Source organism: Lissotriton vulgaris, chromosome 8 (assembly GCF_964263255.1).
Source record: "Lissotriton vulgaris chromosome 8, aLisVul1.2, whole genome shotgun sequence".
Classification (NCBI taxonomy): domain Eukaryota; kingdom Metazoa; phylum Chordata; class Amphibia; order Caudata; family Salamandridae; genus Lissotriton; species Lissotriton vulgaris.
In genome coordinates this window covers 312,230,542-312,252,670 of record NC_141696.1, presented here as the reverse complement: position 1 = coordinate 312,252,670, position 22,129 = coordinate 312,230,542, and the positions used below count along the sequence as shown (strand labels likewise).

The following is a 22,129-nucleotide window of genomic DNA, read 5'->3' as shown; positions in this document are numbered from 1 at the left end:
TAGGACCAGGCCCAGCTTTTTAGAGAGTCCCTCCTGGAACCTGCACTGAATGCAGTAATTTCACTGCAATTGACCCCAGATTACTGAAGTCAGTATTCATGTTTATCTAGGTGGAATCAGTAGAACCTTGCCATATAGGACACCTGTTGATGGTTTGGGGGATATAAGGTATAACAGCATGGAAGTTGTGATAGGGAGTCACTTTTACCTGTATATTTCTTTTCATTTTTAATGTATTCCTTATGAATGTGGTATGGTTCCTGTGTGTGTCTTGCTCAATGTTTGACCACGAATTGGGTTTTTTATTGATATCCAAAAATGTATTGTATCTTTTTCGCCCACAGATATGCTTTGTCAGCCCTGATGCTCACATTTACCTTTTTCTCAACATTTTGATGACATTATCTTGGGTCACCTATGCTGCATGTAGCGTAACATGTGCGCCCTGATGAAGGAATCTATTTAAAAATCGATTTTGGTATTTTCCGAAACACGTGTTAGCTCTTTTCCTGTATGTTTGCTCCAGTGATTCATTGTTCTACCTAATGTTTGTGTATTGTCCTATGTTTTTGAATGTAATTTTGGACCTTATGTCCGTTGTCTTTTTATGTGACTATTTCTTAGCTGTTCATGTGAACTTTTAATTACACACTGTGGGATATTAATATTTACGGGCCGCTTCTTCTTCATCAGATGTTCCATGAAACGTTATGGGGTTATTGAATAAGAACATATTCTTTTGATGTTTTGTGGATGTATGCAATGAACTGTGCTTTTCATCTTTTTTTAAAAATAAAATGCTATAATGAAAAATAAAATGAAAAATTAATTTTTGGATCGCTAGTGAGCAGTTCTGTGGGTGTTATTTCTTAAACTTTGGAACTTTTGTCCTTTTTCATATTTATTGGGGACACCCTTCTTATGTTGTTTAGTATACTGGTGCAATTTCTTCAGAGCTTTATTGTGCAAAATTCTTGCCCAGCAAATCCACCATGACGCGTTTCGCTTCCTCAAAGAAGCTTTATCACATGACATGTTGGCGGCATAGAAGAGGGTATTTAAAATGCAAAAATACGCGAAGAATGGTTGTGCTCTATGTAAACATTACATGGAAACTGAAGACATACTATTACATATCATTTGATTGAATAAAAGACGCAGTGTCTAAAATGAATGATAAAACATAGTATGAAAATTCCAAGTATATGAAAAACATTATATACATTATTTTAAATATACAGGAGTTTTTTTGAGAATAGATATATAAATATAAATATTAATACTAAAATGCATTGTTGAAAATAATTGTATGCAGATTGGCAAATATCTCATCGAATTCACCTCTCATGAAATGAAAATTACGTCATGTTTGCATAAAAATAAAGCCCATGTAGGCTAAATATGCACATTAAGCCATCCAAACATAAATCCTGAATAGGAACATATTTGATACCCTCCTTAAAGCGCTATAAAAAATGAATTAGTGCTAGGTCCTTTACCCATAATGTTCTAAAGTGCTTACATTACATAAAATTAAAAATTGATAATGTGCACATGTTAAAATCAGGGAATAAAAAAGTGTCACATACTCCTAGATCTTATTCATTACTGTAACAACATTCATTCTAGGCACATCAATGTGGCAATCTGCAATCCTATAGGGCCCCTCTTAACTTGGAGATATAGACAGGTATACATATCTTCGCTGGCGTTCAATCCCCCTGGATTGTTGCTGTCATCAGCAATCATAGTGGAAGTGGAAGATCGAACATGTGTGCAGCGTGCATTTTATTATTCAACTAAATGTATAAGTGATTTAAAATACGTTTTTCGAGGAAGCACAATAAAGTGATAGTGTGTAGGATTTGATAGGTGTTATACTTAGTTTGGTTTCTACTGAGTTAGTGGTATCTATAACAAGAAGGTTCTGTGGAGCCTGCGATGATGCGTGGTCCGAGCAGGCTGTACTGATAGCAATGTTTTTTGTGTTGTGAATGGTGCCTTAGTAAGGCCACGTGATAATCATTTTTGGTGCAATGGCTAATAGTATCTTTGGTGCTTAGCGTGTACATATTCTGCGATGATGCTTGGTCTGAGGGAGGGGGGCAAAGTGATTGGAGTAATGCCTTTTGTTGATTGGATTCTGCATGAATTTCACTTAAAAGTGATAGTATGCCTCATTGCTGACCTAAAACTGTTCACTCTTCTTTCCGATGATTTATGGTGCACTGAGTTAGTAGTATCTTTGTTGCTGAGCTTGTACGTACCCTGCAATAATGCGTAATGCAGGGGGGCTGTACAGGGAGCAATGTTTTTTGCCTAGTGAATTCTGCTTTAATAAGGCTACGTGAAAATGACATGTGGTGCAGTGATTTAGTGGTACCGAAAGAAGTCAGCGTGTGTGTACGCTGTGATGATTTGTGGTTTAGGGTGGGGGTCAGAGTGGTATAATGTCTCTTGTCTACTGGAATGCGTGATGCACAATCCTCATTCTTTCTGAAAAAATCTGAACACATACAATACATTTGTCTCTGCATTAAATTAATCAAGGTCGGATTCCTTATTGTCCGTAGTATACATGCAAAAGTGACTTCAAGTTGTGAACCCTGCTGTCCGCAGAGTACATCAAAGGCTGTAGTTGACACACACATCGAGGAATGCTTTTTTTGTTACATACTTTAACAGTACTATTTTTCTGCCTTAAATTAATCGAGACTGAATTTTATGTTGTCTGTAGTGCTAATGCCCACTGGTATCAAGTGGTAAAGTCTTTTGATTGAAGTGCACATTTGAAAACAGAACTCACTACGTTCATTGAAGAATGTTTTTGTGGCATCCTTTAAGAAAATAATCTTTGCCTTACATAAATCAAGGATATCTTGAATGCTATCTGTAGTGTAGATGGAAAGCTGAATCCAAGTTGTGAACCCTGTTGTACGCAGTTTAGATTTAAGGCAGTAGTTGACACAGAGATCGAAGCATGCTATTTTGTCATAGAATCTGAGGACACAGTACAATTGTCTCTGCCTTAAATAAAGCAAGGCTGGATTTAATTCTGTCCGTAGTGTTGATGTAAACCTGAGTTGAAGTTGAGAACCCTGTTGTACGCAGTGTAGATTGAAGGCAGTAGTCTACACAAAGATCGATGAATGCTATTTTGTCACAGTTAATAGAATCTGAGGACACAGTACAAGTGTCTCTGCCTTAAAAAAAGCAAGGCTTGATTCAATGCTGTCTGTAGTGTTGATGCAAAGCTGAATTCAACTTTTATCAAGTTGTCAACTCTACTGATCGCAGAATAGATTGTAATCAATCAATCAATCAAGACATTTGTAGAGCGCACTACCTACCCGTGGGGTCTCAAGGCGCTTGGGGGGGGGGGGGTGCCACTACTGCTCGAACAGCCAGGTCTTGAGCTTCTTCCTGAAGGAGAGGTGGTCTTGGGTCAGGCGCAGGTCGGCCGGGAGGGAGTTCCAGGTCTTGGCGGCCAGGTAGGAGAAGGACCTTCCTCCTGTGGTGGCTCTACGGATGCGTGGGACGGCGGCGAGGGTGTGGCTGGCAGATCGGAGGTGGCGTTTGGGAGCGTAGAAGTTGATGCGGTCATTGAGGTAGCTCGGGCCTTGATCGTGGAGAGCTTTGTGAGCGTGGGTAAGGAGGCGGAAGGTGATTCTCTTGTTGACCGGGAGCCAGTGCAGGTCTCTTAGGTGTCCGGAGATGTGGCTGTGTCGTGGGACGTCGAGGATGAGTCTGGCTGAGGCGTTCTGGATGCGCTGGAGTCTCTTCTGGATCTTGGCGGTGGTTCCGGCGTATAGTGCGTTGCCGTAGTCCAGTCGGCTGGTGACGAGGGCCTGGGTGACGGTCTTCCTGGTCTCCGTGGGGATCCACCAGAAGATCTTCCGAAGCATGCGCAGGATGTTGAAGCACGACGAGGAGACGGCGTTGACTTGCCTGGTCATGGAGAGGGAGGAGTCCAGGATGAAGCCCAGGTTGCGTGCGTGGTTCGTCGGTTTGGGTGCGGTGCCCAGGGTGGGGGGCCACCAGGAGTCGTCCCAGGCGGAGGGCGAGGAGCCCAGGATGAGGACCTCCGTCTTATCTGAGTTCAGTTTCAGGCGGCTCGTCGTCATCCACTCGGCTACCTCTTACATCCCTTCGTGCAGGTTGGGTCTGGCGGCGGCGGGGTCGTTGGTCAGGGAGAGGATCAGCTGGGTGTCGTCGGCGTAGGAGATTATGTTGAGGTTGTGTTGGCGTGCGATGGCCGCGAGGGGGCTCATGTAGACGTTGAAGAGAGTAGGGCTCAGCGAGGATCCTTGAGGGACGCCGCAGATGACTTCGGTGGCCTCTGACTTGTACGGTGGTAGGCGGACTCTCTGTGTTCTTCCGTCGAGGAAGGAGACGATCCATTCCAGTGCCTTCTCCTGGATTCCGACATTGCTGAGGCGCTGCACTAGGGTGCGGTGGCAGACCGTGTCGAAAGCCGCAGAGAGGTCTAGGAGGATGAGGGCCGCTGTTTCTCCGTTGTCCATCAGGGCTCGGATGTCGTCGGTGGCGGCGATGAGGGCGGTCTCGGTGCTGTGGTTGGCACGGAATCCGGACTGCGATGGGTCGAGGGATCCATTCGTCTCGAGGAAGGCGGCCAGCTGTTTGTTGACGGTCTTCTCGATGATTTTGGCTGGGAACAGGAGTAGAGAGATGGGGCGGTAATTCTTGAGTTCGGTGGGGTCTGCTGTAGGTTTCTTGAGTAGAGCGCTGAGTTCGGTGTGCTTCCAGCTCTCGGGGAAGGTGGCGGTGTCGAATGAGGTGTTGATGATGTCCCGCAGGTGGGGTGCGATGACAGCGTCGGCTTTGTTGAAGACGTGGTGAGGGCAGGGGTCGGTCGGAGATCCGGAGTGGACGGAGTTCATCATGCGGACGGTGTCTTCGGTGTTGACCGGGGTCCAGGCGCGGAGGGTGGTGGTGGGTGGCGTAACTGCGGTCGTGGCGTGCGTCGGTTGAGTGCTGAAGCTGGTGTGTATGTCCGCGATCTTGTTGTGGAAGTAGGAGGCGAGGGAGTTGCAGAGGTCTTGCAGACACTTCTCAGCACAGACACTGAAGACAAATTTAGATCTAAAGTTGAATTCAAGTTGTGAACCCTGCTGTACCTCAGAATTGATGGAAACCACTAGTCAATACAGACATAAGTCTGCGGTGCTGTGGTGCTGAGTTCGCAATCGGCCTGTATCAAGGATGCACGCGGTCATGGCGGCAGCCAAGTGGCAGGGTGCGGAACTTTGCTGCGGCGCATTCTGTTCTCTTTGCAGAAGTGAACCACACCCAAGGCGTAGACTAATTATTTATAGTCTTACGTTGACGCTATTTACGTTGGACTAGCCCACTCCGCTTTTATTTCAAAGGAGGGGGGTGAACACAGCTACATGACCAAAATATTCCCTAGTGTCTGAGATAATATGGTTGTGTCCACTATTCAGTACACTACACGTATGAATGGTATATATACACACTAAAAAGTTTTTGATTTCTATAGTGAATTGTGTATAGTATTTCACCAGTAGTCTTAACGTTGTGTACATTATTGTTGATTTTCGAGTTCTTTCCATTATACATACTTGGTTGCCACATCCCTGTAGATTGAGCTAGTGTACTGTTGAGGAGATATATTATTTTGGAAAGGTCCATAGTACTGTTTTGCGCTGCCTCTGAGGTAGTAGCAAGGAGAGGTCCGTGGGGGTGGTTGTAGTGGTAGTGGCGCTGAGTATTGTGATTTTGTTGGGTGTCGGAAGTGTACAACTACAATCTCTAAGACATATTGCTCTTTAAGCATGGGTGTGAGTTCGATGTAATTCACATAGTACATGTTCGACGTTCTCACAGTAGTTAAATGTTGATGCTAATTTGTTAGTGGTAAGTGGAACTATTGCCTGATTTTTTACGTAGCATTGCAGATTTGGTTTCTGGTTGAAAATATGGGGAAGTGGTCAACATAAAAAGTAGAAATTGTCATTTAAAAAACCTTTGAAATTCACTGAAGTAACCATAGGTTTCAAGCAGGTTATGGTTTGGAATTATCATTTGAAAAACCTTTGAAATTCACAGAAAAAAAACAAAGGTTTCAGGCAGGTTATAGTTAGGAATTATAGGTTTAAAAAAACCTTAGAAAGTCACCGAAAAAACCATAGGTTTTAGGAATGTTATAGTTAGCTGGACATTTCACTCATACAAAACCAGTGAGAACAATAATTTTTAGTATCCAATTAATTACAAAAAAGGAAAAATCTCAGTCAAGTGACCACTAGTAATGCTCAATAACATTCAAAGTCCATTTCTCAAATCAGAAAGAGATATAGTTTATTTAGTGCCCCAATATCTTATCAAAAAATACAATTCAAACGATGTCCAATCAAGAATCAAGATCTTCTTTATTTCTTTGCGTGATGTTTCAAATACTTCATTACATCCAAAAGCAGCAACGCAACACGTGTTTCGTCAGGCATCCACATGTGCCACAGACTTCATCAGGACTCAAAATTCAATAGTAAATACATTCTTACTCTATAGCAGGTATCATCCTTCCTTCACTATTAGATAGTAACCCAAGATTAAAAGGTATAACTCATTGAATAATTCTGGTTGCACGCGAAAATTAATACGTCATGTAAATCTCAATAGTCCTCCAATCACCAAAACTGGAAGGTATAACTCATAGAATAATTCTGACTTCACGCAAGAAATAATATAACATGTAAATCATGCTGAGCTGTAGCAGAAATGAGGATTCACTAATACTTACGCCTGTGGATAATTTAGAGGAAATACGTCTTTGGTGATTGGAGGGTTATTGAGATTTACATGCTATATTATTTCTTGCGTGCAGTCAGAATTATTCTATGAGTTATAGCTTCCAGTTTTGGTGATTGGACGGCTATTGAGATTTACATGATGTATTAATTTTCGCGTGCAACCAGAATTATTCGATGAGTTATAGCCCAAGTGTTGCATTTTAGTACACTATGGTGATCTACTCACCTCTAGTGATGATCGATCTTGAGGTTATCAGTTAGTTTAGTCTTAGTTTAGTTTTATATATATTGCTTCTCCGACCACCTTTGCCCATGCACTTGTGGGCGGGTGGCGTTACTTCACGGGGGTGTACCGGCGTTTCAAATGTCAGCTCCATTTTCCTGTTCAAATAAGTCCATGGGAGGCCTTTGTGAAAATGAAAACCGGCACTCGAGTTCTTGGGAAGCAAGCCTTTTTATTGAGTTGAGTACCCCCGCTATATATATATATATATATATATATATTCACTGAAAAAACCATAGGTTTCACACCAGTTATAGTTAGCTGGAAATTTTACTGATATAAAACCATTGAAATTCCCACGTTATAGTTAGTCGGACTCACTATAACTTGCGCGTGCAATGCACTGCTGATGACATCACATATTACATCACTCATGACATGGTCAGTGACATCACTCATGACATCACTGATGACATCATCCTTGCGACAGAGTGACAGACCTCCTTTTAGTGTAATGTAACCCTTGAAACACATATTCAAAAATAGAAACTAATATTTTCAAAAAAGTGGATATACCCATACCAGTTACAACAACCAATTCAGTAATACCACCATCTAATACACATCCACTCATGTGTATGTATATGGGTTATTAGATATTTTTATTAGTATCAGTATGAGTGTCTATATGGTTTGGTGGGGGTATTACTTAGCACATAGATGCATGAGTGACTGACTCTTTCTTTGTATGTGTTTTGAAGACAGCATATGTACAGGACTGTATGGGTGGATGAGTGTCTATATGTGTTTGTTAGTGAGTAAATGACTGTCTCACTAGTGTCTTTATCAGTAACTACATTTGTTTTAATCTAGTATATATGAATATTGATGTATATAAGTGAGTATATGTGAGAGTAAGAGATTGTAAGAGTTCCTGTTTAAATAAGTATGTGTTTCTATAACTGATTGTTTAAGAGAATAAATATGTGTAATTTTCAATAGAAGTAAGGTGGAAGTGTGTGTATAACTCTATATTCAAATAAATGGATGTTCAATAGTTTATTTGCACGTGTGAATATGTGTGTGAGTAACTTTTGGATGAATGTCGGTGTGTAACAGGATGTATAGGTGTATCACTTCATATGATGAGTGAGTATATGTATGAGTGACTATATAGAACTGTTGGTGAATGAGTGGATGTGTATATAGATAGTGGAATTACTGAATTACTTGTTGTAACTGATATAGGTATCTCCATTTTATTAAAAATTTCAGTTTCTATTTTTGAATATGTGTCTCAAGAGTTACATTATAGTGAAAGGAGGTCTCTCACTATGTCACAAGGATGGTGTCATGAGTGATGTCACTGACCATGTCATGAGTGATGTAATATGTGATGTCATCAGCAGTGCATTGCACGCGCAAGTTATAGTGAGTCCGACTAACTATAACGTGGGAATTTCAATGGTTTTATATCAGTAAAATTTCCAGCTAACTATAACTGGTGTGAAACCTATGGTTTTTTCAGTGAATTTAATAGGTTTTTTAAATGCTAATTCCTAACTATAACTGGTGTGAAACCTATGGTTTTTTCAGTGAATTTCATAGGTTTTTTAAATGCTAATTCCTAACTATAACTGGTGTGAAACCTATGGTTTTTTCAGTGAATTTCATAGGTTTTTTAAATGCTAATTCCTAACTTTTTATTCATACTCATACCTATGTGTTTTTTAGTGAATTGCTAAAGTATGTTTTTGTAAAAATGAACACTATAATGTATATTGAGATAATATTTTTAATTTAAAATATTTTTTTTTATATTTCGTTTTTGGTGCGCGCACGGGTGCGCGTACCGTCAGCGCACTAACAAAAAAAAGAAAAAAAAAATGAAGGAGGGACTGTGTAATAGATAGTAAGACAGATAAAAAGTGTAAAAGGAAGTAACTGAGAAAAGAAAAATGAATAAGGGAGCAAAAGAAAGAAGAAATAGGAAGAAGACTAAAGCAGAGGTTAAGGGAGATTGTAAATGGATGTTGAAAGTAAAAAGAAGGACAGTTAAGTATGGGAATGTCAGGTAGTGACGGAATCAGACGAAAAGAATAGCAGTGATTGAGGGAAAGTAAATATCAGTGAATATAAGTAAAGAGGGGTGAAAGAGGGTACATGTAAGTGAATAAGGGTAAGACATGGGGAGTAATAGAGACAAACAAGAGAGAGAGTAAAAGTAGGACTGTCACAAAGGGACTAAGTGAACCAGTAAAAAAGGTAAGTGAAGGAGTGTGCATAGGCAGAAGTACTGAAAGAAATTGAATGTGGTCGGAAGTAAACATGGAACAAAAGAATAAGTGAGGGAAGCAAAGTAAGGAAATAGGGGTGCGGTAGGGTGACAGAAAAATAGTGAAAATAAAACAAAAGGTGATAACAAAAAAGATTTTGTAAACACACTTACCATATAATCAATGCAAACTTGTATCTATGAAAGATAAAAGAAAAAACACGTTATAATTTCTTAAAAATATATAATAAAATAGAAGCAACAGTTCATGAGGTTTAAAAATCTACAAAAGTTTACTAAGAAATGATGCAATAGTGAAGGATACAAAAACAGAAAGAAAGTAATGTAGAAAGAGAAAAAAAAAGGAAAAAGAAATAGAAAGAGAACAAATTCCTAAAGGTAAATAAGATACTAAAAGAACGTAAGATATCAAATCAAAATCAGTAAAGATAAGAAAATAAAAGAAAAATGAGTGAAAAGGAGAGAAGTCTGATTGAGAAACTATAAATAAAAAAGAGGAATAGAAGATGATTGAGAGTGAGTGAACTAAAGTAACAGAGTGAAGGGATGAAAGGAATGAAGTTAGTATAGAACGATGGATAAAACAGGAGTGAGAGAGTAAGTACACAGAAAGACAAAAGGAAGAACTAAGTCAACTACAGTACAATGGATGCGAAAGAAAAAAAAAGGAGAAAAAGAAAGAGAGAGTTAGGAAACTAAAGCAGTGGTACTGTGAGAATATGAAAAAGATAAAAAGTGGTGGAAGGAACAGAGGAAATGCAGACAGTTCCTATTAGATTAAGAAGTTGTGAATGAAGTGCACTAAAGAAACAGCAATGAAAAAAGAGTGTAAATTAGTAAAGAGAGGTAAATAAGGTTGAAAAAGAAAATGAGTATAAGACAATGTGAACACAATATAAATTACACAATGCAAACTACACAATAACTTCTACAATATGTTACATTATTTATTTTTGCTGTTCTCAGAATATATTGAATTTCACTTAAATTAGTGAGATCAAAGTCTTCATCAGATAACAGCGGGGAAAAAAAAACACAATCTAAAAGATTGTGTTTAAAAAAACCCATTCAAACATACATCTCATATAAGTACACTAATCTTTGATTCACTTACTTTTCCGTGAGACCAAATTGCAGATAGTGAAGGTCCTTTTGGTGGAAAAAAGTCTGCTGTGCTCTATAACTTCCATTTCATCGACTTCCTATGAAAAAAGATCTAACAACATCATATGTTACACTTTCCTCACGGCCAATTTGTGTCAGATATATCAGTATTTTTTACTTTGAGATCCACTTAAAGTATCTACATGAGATTGCAGATAGTGAAGGTCCTTTTGGTGAAAAAAGTCTGCTGTGCTCTATAACTTCGATTTCATCAACTTCCTATGAAAAAAGATCTAACAACATCATATCTTACATTTTCCTCACGGCCAATTTGTGTCAGATATATCAGTATTTTTTACTTTGAGATCCACTTAAAGTATCTACATGAGATAAATAATTTCAAATATTAGATTAACTAACTAACTAACTAACTTTTATTAACTATTCCCGTCTTCAAAGGCCAATTCCCTTTACTAAAACTTTGGTTTTAAAAACACTAGATAAGAATTTGTAGAGTCATAAGGCAAACGTTGTTTATAAGTTAAATGAGAATCATTGCAGTAACTCCATCCATTTTCAGATTTTAAGTAGCATGTATAATGTCCTGAGGTGGTCGAAGGTCCATCATGATAAATAATAGCTTCAGTTGTAAAGGTCCTTCCAGAAATTGATAACTGAGAAGCCACAAAATTTTTGATAGAAGTTGTCAATTTAGTTCCATCAGGTCTACATCGTTGGAAAACTAAAATGATATACTGCCCATACCTTTGTATAAATAATGTGGACAGCATTGTACAGTTACATTGGGTACACACCATATTATGATCTGCTGCTTTAACTAGATTTTTAAAAGACACTGATTTACAGTCTGGTAAAGTCAAATATATAAATCTTTCAGTGTCTATTGTAGTAGTACTTGATAAACTACAATTGTGGCAGTCATGCTGCCATTGATAAGAAAGACTGAAAAGATTATCTACATCTACACCTTCATCTTCCAAAACACCAAACATATACATTAAAAATTCCTGACAATCCTGCTGAATGTTCTGTGAAAATTTATCTTGACCAGAACACAAATCTAAAATATTTCGAATTTCTGTTACACTTTCTATTTGTGCTGTAACACTGCTACATTTCTGAAACACAGAATTCAATAAACCACACAATCTTTGATCCCGATTTTCAACAATCTGTTCTTGTAAACTTTTAAGAAAAAAAACAACATTAACCACTACATTAGCATAGCAGTTGACACCAGAACTGTTTTCAAACTGAAATCCAACAACATTTTCTCCACAATTCTTTTTCTTCCTGTTTTCAATTACAGTTTTCTCTACTTTTTGTCTTTTTGCAACTACCTCACTACAATTATCCTCATTTCTTCTTTTTCGGCCTACCACACGTTTTTCAAACAGAGGATATTGAGGCAAATGTGGAGCATACTCTCTTCTTAACCTATTGTATTCTTTAACACAATCTAGATCTGCAGAAATCTTTGTCTCATCACACGCAATCAAATACAATCCTGATAAAGTTCTGACTCGAGATAATGCCACATATGCCATACCCTCTTTAAACACAGATCTTCCAATGTTCACCAATGCACTATCTACACTTAAACCTTGAGATTTATGAATTGTCACTGCATACGCCAAACAAACAGGAAACTGTTTTCGGCGAACATATAAGTCTTTTACAAGTAAAAATCTAGCAGAACAACGACTTATTTGTTGTACTTGTTCAATGCCATCAAATTTTATTTTTAAAAATTCAATTCCATCTCTATTTCTGTAATTCACAAAATCAACAACATAACCCATTGCTCCATTTACCAGACCGCTTTCAACATTTAAATTCCTTCTCAAAATGATACGACAATTTAAACACACATTCAGAGTCTTTTCAAAACCAGCTGTTTTTGAAATACTTTTCTCCAATGAATGCAATTTAATTTTCAAATTTTCTGACAAAACAATTGTTGCACCCATATGCTCTATTTTATCTATTGCTTCTAGTTTCACAATCTCTTCATTTTCTAAGTCTAACATTTTTTGGTTGAAGATGGAACATTCTTGCAGAGTTGGCATCAAACATATCCCAGATTTCTTCTCAGTCATTTTTTTAAAAATATTCTCTGGAAGAATGTTTTCATTTGGATACAAATTTGAAATTAATCGACTATGCAAAGCTTTTTTCCCTTTCTCAGTCATTTTTCCAATTCTTACATCTTGTAGAATATTTTTATAATCTTCATCCTTGGCCTGTCGCATATTTTGAAGCAGTTCAGCATATTTAAAATTTAGCCATATATTAACATTTCCAATGCTTCCAAGGGACTTCCTGGTATCTTCATGCGTGAGCATTTTAAACACTGGTTGTCCTTTTACTGGAGTCAACTGCAATAGATCTCCAAAAACAATAATGTGTTTTCCTCCAAATAACACATCATAGTCTGTTTTAAGAATTTCTTGCATTCTCAAATGCACAAAAGCAAGCATTAGATTTGAGACCATGCTTACTTCATCTATGATAAGAAGTTTCATTTTCTTCAAGACTCTTGAAACTTCAGAACACGCATCTCCAGATAGCTTGTTGTAATGCAATTTATTATCATGTTCAACTGGCAGCATCAATAAACGATGTAGAGTAATCCCTTTAATGTTATGTGCTGCCAGACCAGTTGGAGCAGTTACAACACAAGACAGTGGTGAATCAGTCCTTTTCTGCAGATAACTTGCAACGGCTTTAATTAGAAAACTTTTTCCTGTCCCCGCTTCTCCACTTACATACAGTCGGACAGGGTCAAATAATATACATGAGCACTCTTTTTTCTCATGTCTGAATCCATGTTCAATCTGCTCTGTGACTTCATCATATATCTTTTTCTGCTCAATGTTTAGTTGCGTTACCAAATCTTCTAAGTTAACTCCATCCTCTTGAGCTTGTTCCATAGCTCTTTCCACCTCATCCATGGCAGTGGCAGCTTCATTTTGGATAATTGGTCCTCCTAGTGGATCCTGGCTCAATGAAGTAGAACTCTGACTATCTTGAGAACTGTTTCTAGCTATCTCTTCAGCAATTGTGGTTTCTTGCTCCATTTCTTCATTCAACATTTGCAGATAATTTAGAAAAATAGGACATTCTATGGTATCCTTAGTTGCATTAAAAGAGTCTTCATAACAGAGAAAATCTCCAAGTAGTTCCTCTTCTGTACGCCATGGCTTAAAGAGTTGCAAAAGAGCTAAGTAGTAAAATTCTCTTTTGTCTGGAACTTCACAACTCAATTTTCGATGATTAATCAAATGGCCTTTTTTCTGCTTCACTAGACATCCTTCATAGCCAATGAGTGCATATTTTCCATTATTGATATCTTCTGTGATGTTCCTCTTATAACTGTAGTTTTGAAGAACTTCATACAAACATGTGTTCTCAAGGTGAGTACTTCTATTTGGATAGTATGTATCCAACATATTTGTCTTCAAAATATCTGTACTGTTTGGTTCTTTTTCCGCCAAATATTCAATTTCTTGTACAGATTTCAAAACTCGGTTTCGTGTGGCAGCAAGACCAAGACTCACCCAAATGATTGTTCTTGATTTGGCATAGAGACTTGCTGATGATAACCGATCAGAACATTCATATGCTCCAATTTCTCGATGCGACAACATCTTCAGACTGAAACTGTATAATTTCTTGCTTAGACTCTTTTCATGTGAAATGTCCTCCCACATTTCCTTCAGTTCTGTCTTTTCTTTTTTGGTGATGTAAGATGTCACATATCGAGCCACAGCAATAGAGTTGTCAGCAACGAACTGAATATCCATGTTAGCATTCCACATGGACAAAATCACTGGGTTGTAATCGTTGATGTACTTAGATTCTTCATTTCTTTTCAAATTATATGTGTTTTTGGGAGATTTTCTCGTCACAGTATGTCGTAGAGATGACATCAAATTATTTACTCTTCCCTTAGAAATCACTGGTCGAGGAAATGCAAAACGACATTTCGTGTAGTACTTTTCCTTGTTTTTAAATTTTCGACGACAGTACTTTCCACAACGATGAGATTGAAAACGTAAAACTTGTTGCCTTAAATTGTTTTCTTCAGTAGATTTTGGAACAGCACATGTTGAATACTCTTCAATGAAACTCATCACTGTTTCATCTGAATCTGTTCCAAATTTGGGTGCATCTTTAATCCACAACAACATATGTATATGAGGAGCACCTCTCGCTTGATATTCCTTCCTCCAAAAGAAATCCAAAACCTCTCCAAGGGGAGGATTTTTTTTGTTGGTAATAAAAGACATCATAGCTTCAAATCTATGATTAAAATATCTGCAAACATTCACTGGATCTAAAGAACACAGTTCTCCTGGTGTTTTCAATTCTATATTTGGTATGTTTTCATTTGCCTCTCGTAGAAATTGAAGTAAATCGTCCCATGCATACTCAGCACAGCTAAGAGTGAGGAACCATGTAGGAGTTCCTAAGTTTCTTAGCATACATTTCAATTCTCCATGACGACGAAACCAATACTCATTGGTTCCACGTTGACATGCCATGAGATTGATTAGCTGAGATTCCAAAATACTGTCTTGCAGATTAACTTTCTCCATAAAGTCCCTTGCACATACATTTTGCAAATGAGGTCCACTTTTTAATATATGATTAACTGCATAAGAAAGCCCAGACAAATCACTTTCAAACAGTAGATGAAATAAATATGGAATGCATTGACGAAACCTTGGATCTTCTGCATATAATCTTAGAGTCCGGTATTCAGCTGCAGGAATTTGAACTGGTCGATCATCATATCGTCCACCACAACCTGTTGGAAATAATTGTGGAAAACAACGAGCTTCCAAACTTTCTTCCCATACACTAATGGGACTTCCTTTTGCTGCCTTCATTTGAAACAAGTCAATTGCATTTCCCATTACTTCTTTGGAATGCAAAGGATGAACAGTATAATGTTCATATATTTCTTCAGTTCTAGACACATCAACTTTTTCAATTTGACCAACTGAAGAATCACTATCTTCTTCTGTAGCTGTTTCCTCAACTCCAACACTTACATGTTTGTAGTACTCATTGTTTTTAACTAAATACAACGTTGCCTTCTTGACTTTTTTAACATCCACTAAATCTTGCCAAATTTTCTTACTCTTTGTTGGAACCCCATTAACTAGAATAACTAAAGGATCTTCTTCTACTCTTTCTACACCAATTGTATTAATATTTTTCTTTACATCTAGAGGCAAATAAACAACTCTTCCCTTTAATCCTCTCAGTAAATCTGATGGAGGCAATTTCCCTGTCTTAGGCTCCATGCGTACAATAGCCTGAAAAGGATGGACACATTGAATCAAAATAGATTCATAAGTATTTAGATCCATCAATTCAGAAGGAATATCTATCAACTGAAGATTATTATAAACTGCTCTTGCAGGCATTCTATTTTCATTTAATTTTTTCAAACAATAAGTGCAAATACGCTGATCCAAACTCAAATCAAAAGAATTCTCCACCAACAAATAACTTACAAAATCCTCCCATTCACTATTATTTTCCAATTCACTTTTTGCATATAAATCAACTAACCTAGTCTGAATTTTATAATGAGTCCGTCGACAACACACACAAGTTACATTAGGCCTCTCACTTGATTTCACCTTAAACTTGATAATTTCCTCATCAAACTTTTCAATACTTGAAATTTGTCCATTATCTTCTGCATTACCATCCATTACTATATCTATTTCTACACTGTCCTCTTTGTTCCCAAAATAACAAAACTCAATTTCTTCACAAATAGTCTTCACATCCACTTCAGATCCATGCAAAAGAGCACTATTTAACTGTTTAAGCTTAAGTGCAGGACTTTTTGCATAATACAACTTCCTCACTAATTTCCTTACGTTATTATGATGCACTGCTAACATCCTAAAATGATGAAAAACACTCCGACAAACTTTTCTAGAAAGACATGCTAGTGAATGCCCTTGCAAACCTGTGCTTTCTCTCACTCTGCAAGGATCTAACTCTTGCAGGATCTTCATTTTTTGTTTGAGACTTTTTTTACTATATGTACGTAAGAAATTTCGAAGCAAATCAATTGATTCCTGTCGCACACTACAAATACTACTGCATTTCCATGTGTACACTGGACCCTTAGTACGTCTCCCTAAAACTTCATCAGCTAACACCTCTTCTGCATCTCTAGGTACAAGTTTCTCTTTTTCCATCACACAACTATCTTTCACCTCATAGGCACGACCACTGGTGTCAACCGCATGCACCAAATCATTTTCCTGAAAGTAACTCTCCTCATTAAAAAAAGGCTCAGAACTTGAACTATGCATCCATTCACCAGAAAATACTTCACAAAAATTACTCCGATTAATAATTCTTTTCCATCTACTGTTCGATTTGAAAACATCCATTGCCTTATTAAGTATCCTAATTCTATTGATTATTAAAATAAATAATTTTTTCTTAACTTCAAAAGCCTGATCAACAATCTTTTCTACACTTTTCTTTTTCTTGTAAAAAGCAGCTTTTAGTTTACTTTTCTTTTCATTTTTTAGCAAATTTAAAACTACCCTATTGCGAAACATTCGCCTACGAATGTCCCTAAAAACATTTACTCTTCTATTGCTAACCATTCTCTTCTCTCCTGGTCCAATGGAAACATTTTTTGTGGGCTTCTCTTTCCTTTTTAGATTTGTTGACTTTTTCTGTATATTCACATTAGCAATTTCATTTTTTTTCCTACGACATATGTTACGAAGAAAAGACTTAATTGGCTTACCAGAAGCTTTTCTGGTGTTTTTTGAAGTAGTTGTTGAAGAGGATTCCATAAACTCTGTTGTTGATGTTCTCCTTTTCCGTATGGTATTTTTGATATTTCTTTGCCTTGAAGGCATTTTTGCTTGCTTTTCAGAAGTTGATTTGAATCTGTTGTTCTGTTAAAAAAACACATGAAAGACCACTATTAGCAAACAACAAAGTAATGTTAAAAAGCAAACAATATAAACAATAAATTGCAACATATTTAAGTTTATACAATAGCAACTCATGGCTTTATTTTTAAAGGCCTTGCGCCACCAGTGCGTCACTTATTACCCATGTTTAAAGTGAAGCATCAGCTGCACATGGCATTCATAAATAAGGGCCAAATGCAAATACCAATCAATTGCACCCAAAAATCGATTTTTCAATAACATGTAAGAAACACTGCGCAAAACCTAAGTACAACCACTCAATATCATCAAACAAAGTCAGGGTCTGATTTATAAAGGCCTTGCGCCACCAGTGCGTCACTTATTACCCATGTTTAAAGTCTTGCATCGGCTGCACATGGCAATCATAAATAAGGGCCAAATACATATACCAATCAATTGCACCCAAAAATCGATTTTTGAATAACATGTAAGAAACACTGTGCAGAACCTATGTACAACCAATCAATATCATCAAACAAAGTCAGGGCCTTATTTATGAAAGCCTTGCGCCACCAGTGTGTCACTTATTACCCATGTTTAAAGTCATGCATCAGTTGCACATGGCAATCATAAATAAGGGCCAAATACATATACCAATCAATTGCACCCCAAAATCGATTTTTCAATAACATGTAAGAAACACTGCGCAAAACCTAAGTACAACCACTCAATATCATCAAACAAAGTCAGGGCCTTATTTATGAAAGCCTTGCGCCACCAGTGCGTCACGTATTACCCATGTTGAAAGTCATGCATCGGCTGCACATGGCAATCATAAATAAGGGCCAAATACATATACCAATCAATTGCACCCAAAAATCAATTTTTGAATAACATGTAAGAAACACTGCGCAGAACCTATGTACAACCAATCAATATCATCAAACAAAGTCAGGGCCTTATTTATGAAAGCCTTGCGCCACCAGTGCGTCACTTATTACCCATGTTTAAAGTCATGCATCAGCTGCACATGGCAATCATAAATAAGGGCCAAATACATATACCAATCAATTGCACCCAAAAATCGATTTTTGAATAACATGTAAGAAACACTGTGCAGAACCTATGTACAACCAATCAATATCATCAAACAAAGTCAGAGCCTTATTTATGAAAGCCTTGCGCCACCAGTGCGTCACTTATTACCCATGTTTAAAGTCATGCATCAGCTGCACATGGCAATCATAAATAAGTGCCAAATACATATACCAATCAATTGCACCCCAAAATCGATTTTTGAATAACATGTAAGGAACACTGCACAGAACCTAAGTACAACCACTCAATATCATCAAACAAAGTCAGGCCTTATTTATGAAAGCCTTGCGCCACCAGTGCGTCACTTATTACCCATGTTTAAAGTCATGCATCAGTTGCACATGGCAATCATAAATTAGGGCAAAATACATATACTAATCAATTGCACCCAAAAATCAATTTTACAATAACATGTAAGAAACACGGCGCAGAACCTAAGTACAACCAATCAATATCATCAAACAAAGTCAGGGCCTTATTTATGAAAGCCTTGCGCCACCAGTGCGTCACGTATTACCCATGTTGAAAGTCATGCATCGGCTGCACATGGCAATCATAAATAAGGGCCAAATACATATACCAATCAATTGCACCCAAAAATCGATTTTTGAATAACATGTAAGGAACACTGCACAGAACCTAAGTACAACCACTCAATATCATCAAACAAAGTCAGGGCCTTATTTATGAAAGCCTTGCGCCACCAGTGCGTCACTTATTACCCATGTTTAAAGTCATGCATCAGCTGCACATGGCATTCATAAATAAGGGCCAAATACATATACCAATCAATTGCACCCAAAAATCGATTTTTCAATAACATGTAAGAAGCACTGTGCAGAACCTATGTACAACCAATCAATATCATCAAACAAAGTCAGAGCCTTATTTATGAAAGCCTTGCGCCACCAGTGCGTCACTTATTACCCATGTTTAAAGTCATGCATCAGCTGCACATGGCAATCATAAATAAGGACCAAATACATATACCAATCAATTGCACCCAAAAATCGATTTTTGAATAACATGTAAGGAACACTGCACAGAACCTAAGTACAACCACTCAATATCATCAAACAAACTCAGGCCTTATTTATGAAAGCCTTGCGCCACCAGTGCGTCACTTATTACCCATGTTTAAAGTCATGCATCAGTTGCACATGGCAATCATAAATTAGGGCAAAATACATATACTAATCAATTGCACCCAAAAATCGATTTTTCAATAACATGTAAGAAACACGGCGCAGAACCTAAGTACAACCAATCAATATCATCAAACAAAGTCAGGGCCTTATTTATGAAAGCCTTGCGCCACCAGTGCGTCACTTATTACCCATGTTTAAAGTCATGCATCAGCTGCACATGGCATTCATAAATAAGGGCCAAATACATATACCAATCAATTGCACCCAAAAATCGATTTTTGTTTAACATGTAAGAAGCACTGTGCAGAACCTATGTACAACCAATCAATATCATCAAACAAAGTCAGAGCCTTATTTATGAAAGCCTTGCACCACCAGTGCGTCACTTATTACCCATGTTTAAAGTCATGCATCAGCTGCACATGGCAATCATAAATAAGGGCCAAATACATATACCAATCAATTGCACCCAAAAATCGATTTTTGAATAACATGTAAGGAACACTGCACAGAACCTAAGTACAACCACTCAATATCATCAAACAAAGTCAGGCCTTATTTATGAAAGCCTTGCGCCACCAGTGCGTCACTTATTACCCATGTTTAAAGTCATGCATCAGTTGCACATGGCAATCATAAATTAGGGCAAAATACATATACTAATCAATTGCACCCAAAAATCGATTTTTCAATAACATGTAAGGAACACGGCGCAGAACCTAAGTACAACCAATCAATATCATCAAACAAAGTCAGGGCCTTATTTATGAAAGCCTTGCGCCACCAGTGCGTCACTTATTACCCATGTTTAAAGTCATGCATCAGCTGCACATGGCAATCATAAATAAGGGCCAAATACATATACCAATCAATTGCACCCAAAAATCGATTTTTGAATAACATGTAAGGAACACTGCACAGAACCTAAGTACAACCACTCAATATCATCAAACAAAGTCAGGCCTTATTTATGAAAGCCTTGCGCCACCAGTGCGTCACTTATTACCCATGTTTAAAGTCATGCATCAGTTGCACATGGCAATCATAAATTAGGGCAAAATACATATACTAATCAATTGCACCCAAAAATCGATTTTTCAATAACATGTAAGGAACACGGCGCAGAACCTAAGTACAACCAATCAATATCATCAAACAAAGTCAGGGCCTTATTTATGAAAGCCGTGCGCCACCAGTGCATCACTTATTACCCATGTTTAAAGTCATGCATCAGCTGCACATGGCATTCATAAATAAGGGCCAAATACATATACCAATCAATTGCACCCAAAAATCGATTTTTGAATAACATGTAAGGAACACTGCACAGAACCTAAGTACAACCACTCAATATCATCAAACAAAGTCAGGGCCTTATTTATGAAAGCCTTGCGCCACCAGTGCGTCACTTATTACCCATGTTTAAAGTCATGCATCAGCTGCACATGGCATTCATAAATAAGGGCCAAATACATATACCAATCAATTGCACCCAAAAATCGATTTTTCAATAACATGTAAGAAACACTGCACAGAACCTAACTACAACCACTCAATATCATCAAACAAAATCAGGGCCTCATTTATAAAAGCCTGGCGCCACCAGTGCATCACTTATTACCCATGTTTAAAGTCATGCATCAACTGCACATGGCAATCATAAAAAAGGCCAAATAAAAATACCATTCATTTGCACCCAAAATCGATTTTTAAATAACATGTAAAAAACACTGCGCAGGACTTATATACTAACATACAATTTCACTTCTAAAACATAACTATCTGCTTCCAAATATTCTCCATAGAGAAAATAAATCTCTATCTAAATTAAATGAATCATTACTTACCTTTAGAAATGCTTTTGGAGATTGAAAACAGTGTCAGACACACACACCAATTTTTCTTTAGCAGAGGAAAAGGTGTGCTCTCAATACACTGAAACCAAGACTGGCATAGAAAATCTCTATCTTTGTACACATATGCCTTAATTCAACCAATGAAAACTCTTCCCTCACTATTTTCAAACCAACACCCATCCCCCTCTCAAACCTTTCTATCTGTTACCATAGCAACTCCCTCCTAACTGAACTCTAAGGTTCAAAAGTTTATCTTACAATGTTGCAAATTAACTCAGCAAGGATGTTTGACCTGTCAATACAGCAGCCTATACAGGGTATTTTTGCTTTTGGTGACTTTTTTTAAACCATTCAAATTGCTTCTTTCACACAACATAACCATACACCCTAACTTTCAGTTTTCAACTATCTGAATCCACCAATCATTGCTAGTGATTCAAGAGCACAGAAACTCCACAATTATTTTTTTGTGAACTCCTACTGTTCCAACTGCCATTTCATTCCCACACTTCATCTGACTGGACCAGAACCTTCTCACATCATGTACTCTGTTTGGGTTATTGGACATAGCTACATCCACTGGGCTCAAAGGTATGCAGCTAGCAGAAATTTTCATAACCTTGATTTATCAAATGTGGAAATCAAGTGGATTGGCCACAG

At 37.6% G+C, this 22,129-nt stretch overlaps 1 protein-coding gene across 1 annotated transcript in view; it reads right to left on the bottom strand.

Annotated features, from left to right (window-relative positions):
* LOC147696989 (uncharacterized) overlaps positions 1-21,565 on the bottom strand; it is a 37,411-nt gene extending 15,846 nt beyond the window's left edge. The window contains exons 1-2 of the mRNA XM_086936099.1: positions 21,461-21,565; positions 11,746-17,388 (exon numbers count right to left, since the gene is read on the bottom strand). Of these exons, the coding sequence (XP_086792225.1) occupies positions 11,746-17,349 (5,604 nt within the window). The 5' untranslated portion in view covers positions 17,350-17,388; positions 21,461-21,565. The remainder of the gene's footprint in view (positions 1-11,745; positions 17,389-21,460) is intronic.
* Positions 21,566-22,129: the final 564 nt, after the last annotated feature.